Here is a 10,033-nt window from a genome sequence, read left to right as displayed (position 1 = left end):
CCTCCTTCCCTCCCTCCCTCCATCTCGCCCTCCCTCCCTCTCTCCCTCCCTCACGCGCTGCCGCTCGCGGGGCCCTCCCGCGGGCAACCTGCTCTGGACCAAATCCAGGTATCTCCGAAAGAGAAAAAAGAAAGGACCTCTTCTATGAAAATGGGGGGAAAAAAAAAAAGGAAGACCTTTAACTGCATTTATTTTTTCTGCTCTGACCATTGGTCGGCCTCCGTTTAGATGTCCAGGACACAGCCCAGAAGCCGCAGAGGTGTGCCGGGCCTGCTGCCTCGCCCACACTGACCGCCGCGCCCCCAGCACTGCACGCAGCACACCCTCTGGGCCGCCGCCCCCGGCAGCCCAAACACGCAACAGACCTCAAGGTCCTTCCTACAGACTCAACATCCGGTTGCCGGCCTCGCCGCTGACCACAGCCCTAGAGCCCACTTTGCTCCGTCTGCGGCCAAAGTCCACACACGATCCACCTTGTTGGTGCTCTAGCACCCTGCCCGGACACCCCTCCTAGTCCAGTCACCAGCTGAGCTACACTTGGGCTGCGGCGCTGCCCGGGACTTCAAACCTCATCCCCTGAGTGGGACCCACACAAAGCCCGAGAAAAGCTGGCGTTCCCACCCGTAGCCCCAGCCTCCGGTTTCTGCCTCCCCCTTCACCTGTTCCCAAGAAGAGCTTCCTTCATCTCCAAGCGAGCACGGAGGCAAGGCCGATGGCAGGGGCGAGGTCTCAGGGAGGCCACAGAGATCAGTCAGGCTGTGCCGGAGCCCCCGCAGCCGGCTTGATATCTGAGAGACCAAGGCTCTCCTTGGCGAGCTCTTGCCTTTTCCGCCTTCTCCCGCAAGTCTCAAACACTCACACGCGGAGAGTTGAGCTCTATAAATCCTGCTCCTCTTTCTCATATCATAATTAAAAAAAACCAGTAGGGGAGGTTTTAACTTTTATTGCGATTTCTAGAGTTGGGCTGAGGAGCATATATTAAGTTTACGCTTATGCGCTCTCTGCGGGGAGGGTCCTTTAAGAAATAAAAATCCATCTTAATATCCGCAGACGAGAGAGATAATTTTTCCCTCCTCTTCACGCTGTTCCTTCTGAAGACTCCCTTCCAGCGAAGCGAATAAATAATTACCATCGCCTTAGCCATGATCCACTGTCCCAGGGCCCTGAGGTGGACTCTGATTACCAGACTGGCCCTCACCTTGGCCCTATGAGACCTTGCTCCATTTCTTGGGATCCAGGGAGGAGGACCCATTGACCCCTGGCTCTGTGATCACCCCATATAAGCCCACTAGCTTTGAAATGGAAATGGGAGCAAAGGGACCCAAATCACAGAAGTCGTTCATTGGTGAATTTCGGCCCATCAGGGGACACTATCTCCAAGTCAAGCGTTTTTGAGCACCCTGCTCCAGCCTGGGACTCCCCTTACCCCAATCGGCTGTGTGCTTGGGTCAGACTAAAGACTCAAAGGCTGCCAGAGGGTCCCAAACCAGGGGAGTCCCTTGCTTGCCTCCCACCAGCTGGCCTGTCTCTCTGGAAACCTCCCCATTTCCCTGGGAGCCATAGAGATTTGAGTACATCCCTCCAAGGGAAGAATTTTTTTCTCTCACAAAGGGATAGAAGATAGACTGACGATTCAGTTGGGGGGAAGGAAAGGCTCTATTTCCATTTTCTCCAGTTTCCTTGAGGTTCAAAATAAATCTCTTTGTGTAAGAGAGAAGAAAAAACTGAATGAGTATGTGTATAAATAAATACAGGGGATTTGGGAGAGCCTAAAGGAGACAGAGAGATAGAAACAGAGACCTACATGCATGCAAGGGTGCATATATCTGCCCCCCCTCAGCAAAATGACTGGAAGAATATAGAACTCTATGTACATATTTTGTTACAGAGACATGATTTTGTCCCCTATTTGAAAGTTTATGTTTTAATAATCATTATTATTCCAAAGTAAGAGAACTAGCAATCCAAACTCTTTTTGGCTTCCCTTATCCAGTATCTCTGAGAACCGGGGTGTATCTCCCCATTCTCTCTGACCCCTCCCCCATTTTTTTCAAAGGCAAGGAAACCTCTTTTGAGACCCTTCTTTCTAGCAACCAGGGCCAAAACTGAGGAACCCATTTCAAAAGGAGTGGAGGAAGCTTTACAAAGTTTCTCATTACTCAGATTTCCCCCTACCCCATTCTCCTCCCCTCCTCCCACTGGCATCAGCCAACAACCTTCCCAACAACATGGTAACGGTGGGCGCTGGCAGCTTGTGTTCACCCAGACATTTCCATGGAATGCAAAGATAGGTAACTGCCTGACAGCCACAGACTCACAGATACACAGACCAAGGCCTATGGGCAGAGACTTCTAGACAGACCAGAGCCAGGTTTTTGCCCTGATATTTCCCAGTAGGGTGTTTGTGAGGGTTTCTTCTACTTGGACTTGGTAGCTTTTCTAACCTGCCAACACCCCACAAATGTTCTTCCCTTGGAGATGGAGCTATAGAAGGGGAAGAGGAGGCAGCTGGGCTGTCGTTCATAGTTCCCCAACTCTTAGAACCTCCAGGCACCTCGCTTTTCTAATGAGAAGCTCCAGCCCCAGCCAACTAGAGGCATTTTCTCTTTTGGAAGTGGTTGGTTCCAGAAACCCTTCCTCTTTCCCCTAATGATTCTGCCCCACCCTGCTGTCCAACTGAGCTGGCCCGCCAGGCCAAACTCAAAACTCCTGAATTTCCTTGGAATTGGCTGGACCTTCTTTGTCTGTCTCCATCAGCTGGGCCCAGGAGACAATAGCTGCAGGAAAAACTCCTTTCCCTCAGTCACAGGGATTAGGACAGACTGGGGAGGGGAGAGTATAAAGCAGGGTTCTCCGGACTTGTCCTGCGGTCCCATTCACAGCTTGCACCCACTTTGCCCTATCTGGGAGGGGGCTGTGGGGCAGTCTCACTGGGGAGAGAATGGGCAGGAGAGATGGGTTGGGGCCCTCGACGAAAACCGACTGATGTAACTCAGGCAGTTTCTTGTTGCCGAGTTCAAAACTCAATCCCAACAACATGAAACTACCTAAGCCACAGATCAGCTGAGCAAGCAGGGCGGGAGATTCAGCTTTGCATCTATCCGGAGGAGAAGGGAAGGGGGTTGGGGAAGGAAGAAATTCAGCCCCGTCCCCCTTTCCGCCCCCACAACCTCCCTAAGGACTAGAGAGAAGATTTTGTGTGGCTGGGTGGGTAGGGAGTCTGCCTTCATCAGTTTCTGGTCTAAGCAATCACTAAGGGAAACTCTGGTGAAATGGGACCGCTAGCCGCCAAATCCCTGCCCCACCCCCAGCACCGCAGTGGAGCTATTTCCCTGCATCTGGCCCTGGCCCTAAGGGAAGCTGGATCCTCCTTCCACTCTTGAGCTAGGTCCTCTGTCTTGTCCATCTGGCTCTCCTGTACTCTCCTACACTCTGTGATTCTTTCCCTCTTTCAGCTCAGTTTAGGCTTCCTGGTGAACATGAATCGTACCACAGCGCCTGTGCTCTGAAGCCACTTCCAATCAGACCACTTGCCTGGCAAAGCCCTACAGGCAGGGAGTGTAAGGACCAAGAGCCTGGGCAAGGCTCACACCCACACCAGCAAAAAGCAGGAAAACCTAAGCTTCAAGCTCCAACCTACTCTACCTCTCCCTCCTCCCCCCAACAGACGACCAGACTGAGAGACACCTAGACCAGTGCGTGAACCTCGAGGCGACTCTAAGTGCCCACAAAGATAAAGAAGCCAAAACCACCAATTTACCCCTTTAACCACCGAACCCCATAGCAATGGGCCGGGGAGGGGAAGAGAGGGAGCTCAAGGCTGCTGCCCTCCGCTGCCAGTGCCCACCAGGCAAGCCTGGGCTCTTAGCAAGCACAGATGCCTGAAACACCTTCTTCCCGGCTTGCCCACTGCACGCCAAGCACCTGGGGACACTGCTAGTCCCCACTCCGCCGCCAAGAGAAGAACAAGAAACCGCTTCTCTTACCTTGTCGCTGCTTCCTCCCCCTGCTGCTGCCGGCGTTTCTGTTAGCTGCTGTCGATGTGTCTGTGTGTGTGTGGGGGGGCTGAGCTCCTCGTGCCCCTTGGCGGTTAAGTTTATTCCTCTCTTTGGATGGGTAGGGGGCTCTTGGGGTGCCCCCCAGCAGTGGTGGGGTGCGCCCAGCCCAGCACCCCAGGCAATCAGATCCGTCTGCTCCTCAAGATTGCAGTTTGCTCTCTGCCTCTTTCCCTCCTCCAGTCACCTTTAAATGCATCTTTTACTGCAGCACCACATTATATTTGCAGATCATAAAATCCACCTCTCGCGCGCACCAAGACCGTCCTGACATTACTGTTTTATGACCTTGACTTATTGTGGTCACCTGGATAATATTTAAATCAACGTTATGGTCTCTCACTTACATTAAACCCGCCAAGAGACGTTCTAGAAAGGCTCTAGGAGATGAGTCAAACACAAAACACACACATCCACACACACAGCTTCTTTGGGGGAGGGGGGTGTCGCTAAAAAATACTAAAAACAAAAAAACCACCCATTTGAAGCTTATGATTCCGGAAATTTATTAGGATTTTTTTCTCCATTAAGGAAGCTACATGCAAAAGATACAACATACAGAATATCTTTAAATAACACAACTCCCAGACAGGGACAGGGCAATTTTTTTTGGGGGGGGGTCATTCTGCCTTTGCTTTGCTATGTTCTATTTTTAATTTTTTTTGTTCCTCTGCATGGAATTTCTGAGATGTTAGTGGATAGGGGACGTGGGGTGCTGGGAGGGGTGGGAGAAAAGCAGAAAGCAGTACAAATACAAGACTTCAAGCAGATTCTTAGAGCGATTGGGAGGTAAAGACACAGAGAGGGTTTGGTGGAGACGCTGGGTGCTACGACAGACACACAAACACTAGCCGAACTTTCCAAAACGTCTATTATTCTAAGGAGGAAATGCAGCAAGGAAGAAGCGATTCTGACTGACTGTGCTCTGCAAGATTACAGACCCTCTCTGTTTGATTATTTTTCTTTTCTTTGCCTACAATTGGGTGGATTCGATCTTAATTTTGCACAGAGAACAGAATGCTGTGTGTGAGTGTGTGAGTGGGTGAGTGAGGGGCTGACACACACACCAGTCACACTCCCACCCCCATCTATGAGGGCATACACCACACCCCACACCCAAGCACCCCATTTCTCATGCTTTAGGTAGAAGCATCCTCGCAGCACGAACCATAGGTCCCTTGGAAGGAGAGTCTGAGGTCTTTGCCTTTTTTGCAGGCGCGTTGCATTTATACTCAGGGAGGAAAAAAAAAATATCACCAGGCACAAAGGGAGGAGGGGCGGGGAAAGGAAGGAGGAGGGAGGGGGAGGGGAGACCGCGCACTCAGGTGAAATTAAAATTGGAGGTCAGTTCCCGGATCCGATTCTCTCGGTTCATTTTCTTGAGTTTCATTCTGCGATTTTGAAACCAGATTTTGACTTGTCTGTCTGTAAGGTTAATGGTCTTGCTAATCTCCAGGCGGCGCTCTCGCGTCAAATACATATTGAACAGAAATTCTTTCTCCAATTCCAGCGTCTGGTGTTTAGTATAGGGGCACCTCTTCTTCCTTCCGCTCTTTGCTGTCAGCCAATTTCCTGTGGTGTTTTCTGCCTTTATCTCCTCTGTTAAAAATAACATTATTTACATAAGTATCCCTCGAAGATGCAAATCCTCCCAGCAGGGCTGCAGCCTTTGCCAGCCTGCTGTTGGGGTGATTGAGGGAGCAGAGGGGAGCTGCTCTCACCCCACAGGCCTAGCCAGTGGGATCCTTTTGGGGACAAGACTTTTAGAATTTCTTTGGGTCTAGACTTACAGGGAAAAAAGGGTGCAGGTTCTTGCCTTTCAAACATTCATTTAATCTAAATTACCCAAGTCCACATTAATCTATCAGATCCTGAGTATTCTCACTTTTCTCAGCTTGCTGGCCCTGGTGGGTTCCTTTAAGCCTCTCCAGGGCCTCCCTCAACTCTGTTCTTCTCCAGCTCTGGAAAATTCCAACCAGACTGAATAGTATTTTCCAGGCCCCAGACCCAAGTGCAGAGTCCACCCCAGAGCCCAGAGTCAATTTCCAAAGAGCTTTGGCCTTTCAACTCAGTGGAAGGACTTTGTCCCAGTCTCTGCAGCCAGAGGCCACTGCATTGTCCCTGCACCAGGCTCCCCCAGCTCTAACTCCCACCTGAGTTGCCATAGAGTGACTGTGCTCTATTAGATCTCCCTGTTGCCATCTCTTCCTCTCCAGGCCATTTCCCCTAGTGTGTGTAGCTGAGGCAGGGAAGCTTGTTGGAATAGTGAAGGTCAGGGGCAACAACTTTGTGGCAGGCCTAGGGGTCCTCAGACATATTCCCTGGCCAGAGGACCTAAAGTCAAGGAAGAGAGGAATCCTGAGATATTTTAGCCTACTAAAAATTTCCTGCCCAATCTGGGTGTAGATAGGTACATATGCTTGCAAATATACATGTATACCTGCAGAAATACACACTTGCATATTCATATGTACACACAGGAATGTACACATGTCCACTTATATGGGGAGATACTGTAGTGTAGTGTGTATTTCCTATTATCTTATTAACAGCTTCTCTCCCTGGCACACATTCTTTCTGAAATGGACCAGCCTTGCTCTTCAAGCAGCAGAAGGGAACTTGGCCATTTATTAAGGGAAAAATGTAGTCCAAAGACCTAAGAGGAGGCACCCAGCAAATAAGTCTGCTATGGTTCTGTGCTCTCTCTCCTCCTTATGCCAAAGGAAGCTGCCAGCTTCCAGGATCTTATCTTGATTGGGAGTGGGAAGGGAGTAACTAAGGGAACCAGAAAATACCAGAAAGATGCACACTGGAAACTGCAGTATAAAAATCTCAATGTCTTTTGATTATTCTCCATCCTTTGCACCTGCTCATCCTGCCAAATTGTGTACAGGCTCTTCGCATATAACCCTGTCTTGTTATTTTTCTTATTGGTGTTGGGTTTTGGGGGGAGGAGAGAAATTATAAATGGGGAAGTTTAGCCACAACCTGTCTTTGCCTCTGGCCTGATGGAGACACCAAAAAGGGAGGGAGACAAGAAGAGCACAGGCAGAGTACAGGCTAAGGGGATTAGTTGGAATAGGAGGGTTTAGTTTGTGGTGTGGACAGTAGGAGAGAAAGAGGAGCCTATGGGAATGGGTGCAATTTGAGTTGGGAGATGGATTTGTTAACCTTGACTTTGCTTTTGGCAGGGCTAGGACACAACTTTTTCTACCATAAATCTGTGTCCCAATCAAGCTCAGTGTCTGTGGAGAGTGTATAAAATTAGATCTTCACAATGCATATGTACCACAAGGAAGGTTTCATGTGTGTAGCTGCCTCACTCTCCCTCTTATCCTCACAAACACACCAGAGGTCATCTTCTGGCCAGGATCTCTGTGGACTCATTTGCCAAGGCCACCTTTGTAAAGCTGACCAAAGAGAGTGAGGTTCTACCCATTCCTGAAAAAAGAGTGCAGATACCTATGTGAGCGGGCATGAGTGAGTGTGTGAGGAACATGTCAGGGGGGTGTGTGAGTGTGACACAAGTCGCCGTCAGGCATGCGTGTGTGCGTCGCTTCCATATACAAAGCACCACAAGATCCAGCCCCCCCCCCAGTCTGCTCCACTCTCAATATTTCATCTACCTTTACACCCAATGAGCCTTCTTATATACTGCTGCCAGTAGCTAGTGTCATAGGGAGCAGGTTTATTCCTCCCCGTTGGGCCTTTTCCGATGCTTTTTGCTCCAACTTTTCAGGGAAAGTCATTACCCTCAGCCTCCCTCCCCTGCTTATGTGTTTCCTCCACATTCTTTCCCCAGGTGTCAGAGAAAGATCCTAAAGGTCCCCAGTTCCTAGAGCAGAAATGAATCTTGAACCCTGAGCTTGAACTCTAGCTAGGCTTTCTCTCTCTAACCAAAGTCACAATGAAATCCAACCAAAGCCACACTCCCTTTCAGGAGAAAACCGCTTGCCACGCACACAGAATTTTCCAACCACTCATTTGTAAGCTGTTTTTGAAAAACCAATGGGGAAAATGTAATTTGGCTAGGAAAAAAAAAAAACAAAAACAAAAAAAAGGAAAAGAAAAAAATTTAAAGGAGGAAACCAACAACAACAACAACCAAAAAGAAAAACTTAAAACATTCCAAATGCCCTGTTTCAACGCCATCTCCTAGCCAAGCATCTGGAGGAGAGGGAGAGATGTGGCGGGCAGCCCTTCACCTCCACCTCTTCCGGCCTCAGCCCTCCAGTCTAAGGCCCCGGGGCCAGACAAGCCAAAAACCCAAGAAGCCCAAACCCTATATACATATCAAACCCACAAACAACAAAACGCGTTTCGCAGGAAACAATTTTCAACTGGGAAAACGCAGTAAAGAGAAATCCCTCATCTCAAAAGCCTTCCCACTTCCTGGCCTATGATCGCCATTTTAAGCTTTTTGTGAGCTTTTGACCTAAGTGGGGCACAATCAGCCCCCCACCCCCAGGACACCAGTGTTGAGAAAGCAAACCAAAACCAGCACGCGCCCAGGAGCCATCGTCCGTACTGGGCAGCACAGGGCGCCTGCAGGCTGCCTGTGGTGCGCACCGCCCCGCCTTAGCACCCACGGCCCGGGCTGGCCCGGCACCTCCACATCGCCGCTTACCTTCCCCAGCTAATGACGCGCTACCAGCCTGGCGCCCTGCAGACATCAGTCGCAAACCGTGGTGGCCTTCCCAGGACCTCCGGTTTTCGAGGCCTCAGCCCAACCCTCCCCCCTGCCCCTGTCCTGGTCACGAAGACCAAGTGCCAGAGCGTCCCAGCCCGGCCCGCGGCCCAGGCGGCCTTACCTTTCGCTTCGTTATCCGAGGTATCTGGGCTGGAGTCCGCAGTCTTGGCCCGCTCCTTTTCGCTCTCCGAGGGGCTGCTTTTGGGGCCCGCCAGGCTCTGCTCGGTCTTGATCTCATTGGGGCTAGGGGTCTGGCTGTCGGACTTGGGGGTCTCAGGGAAACTCACTTTGCCCCCGAGCTGAGGCGATTCCAGATGTTCGGCGCGCGGGTTAAGACTGGCCCGCTGCTCGAAAGGGGCTTCGAAGTCGTTGGCCCCGGCGCAGTGGGGCGTCTTGTCCAGCGCCGAGTAGCTCGGGCTGGCGCGGTAGTAGCTGGGGACGGGCACCTCGTGTTCCCCGAGGCAGGACTCCGGCAGGGGGTGGGAGTAGAGAGCTGCCTCGGGGCCACTTTTCGCCCGCTTCTCTGCGCTGTACATACAGCAGACATTCTCCTCCTTGACACTAGGTGGGTAGGAGCAAGAGGACAGTGGCCTGCCAACAGGTTGTTCCAGGCGGTAGGCGGCTTTGGGGTCGCCCCAGGAGTCCAGCTGCGAGAGGTAGGACGGGTAGGTGTTGAGGGCGAGGTTGGGACTGCCGCCCTCGTCCCTTTTGGAGAGCGAGGGCGCGAGCCCGCAGCCTCTCATCACCCCGCAGTTGAAGTCACTCCCAGATTGCATATACATGCCTGCGCTCCGGCTATAGCGCTCTCCTCCGCCCGGCGCAGCCAAGGGCTCCGCGTACGAGTTCGGAGTTACATTGCGAGGGCATGTCATTTTCAGAGAGAGGGGTTTTTAAGGAGCAATACTACAGCGGAGGAGCTGACATCTTTTTTTTCCCCCATCCGGGAAGGGGGGGCGGTTGGAGGGGCGGGAGGAAAAAGAAGGGGAGGGGGGGGGGAAATATCAGCTCCATAATTATCCGCGCATTCGGTCCTCACCATGTGACCGCTAGACCAATGGGATTTGAAAATGGCCTTGATGATTCAGACGGCCGTGACGTCAGCGGGGTCAAGTTGTCGGCAGGCGGAGCGCTCAGCATGGAGTAACAGCGCCACCTAGCAGCTGCCTCGGGGTAGGGGCACTGGAGCCTTCCCCGCGAACAAAGGAAGCGCCCCCCAGGCGGCAGGGGCGGTGGGGGGGGTGGGTGGAGGGAGATGGGGCGTTCGTGGGTAGAGTGGGGTTTGTTACCC

At 51.7% G+C, this 10,033-nt stretch overlaps 1 protein-coding gene and 1 long non-coding RNA gene across 2 annotated transcripts in view; one reads left to right on the top strand and one right to left on the bottom strand.

Moving 5' to 3' along the window:
• Nucleotides 1–4,536: 4,536 nt before the first annotated feature.
• Nucleotides 4,537–9,732, bottom strand: Hoxc10 (homeobox C10). Its single transcript, XM_015493599.2, has 2 exons — nt 8,867–9,732; nt 4,537–5,654 (listed from the first exon to the last, which is right to left on the bottom strand). Exons 1-2 carry the CDS (start codon nt 9,615–9,617, stop codon nt 5,377–5,379), a joined length of 1,029 nt encoding a protein of 342 aa, XP_015349085.1. The 5' UTR covers nt 9,618–9,732; the 3' UTR covers nt 4,537–5,376.
• LOC125616680 overlaps nt 8,566–10,033 on the top strand; it is a 2,385-nt gene continuing 917 nt past the window's right edge. Inside the window, exons 1-3 of the long non-coding RNA XR_007347428.1 lie at nt 8,566–8,886; nt 9,311–9,401; nt 9,796–9,915. This is a non-coding gene — a long non-coding RNA (uncharacterized LOC125616680). The remainder of the gene's footprint in view (nt 8,887–9,310; nt 9,402–9,795; nt 9,916–10,033) is intronic.

The sequence above is a fragment of the Marmota marmota genome, unplaced genomic scaffold, assembly GCF_001458135.2.
Source record: "Marmota marmota marmota unplaced genomic scaffold, marMar, whole genome shotgun sequence".
Classification (NCBI taxonomy): domain Eukaryota; kingdom Metazoa; phylum Chordata; class Mammalia; order Rodentia; family Sciuridae; genus Marmota; species Marmota marmota.
This window is presented reverse-complemented; position numbering and strand designations above follow the sequence as displayed.

Bases quoted from the DNA above. Each gene is read 5' to 3' on its own strand.
- Hoxc10 (XM_015493599.2), bottom strand. From the start codon at position 9,617: ATGACATGCCCTCGCAATGTAACTCCGAACTCGTACGCGGAGCCCTTG. The intron at 5,655-8,866 runs GTAAGGCCGCCT...TATTTTTAACAG, and splicing joins CTCGGATAACGAAGCGAAAG to AGGAGATAAAGGCAGAAAAC.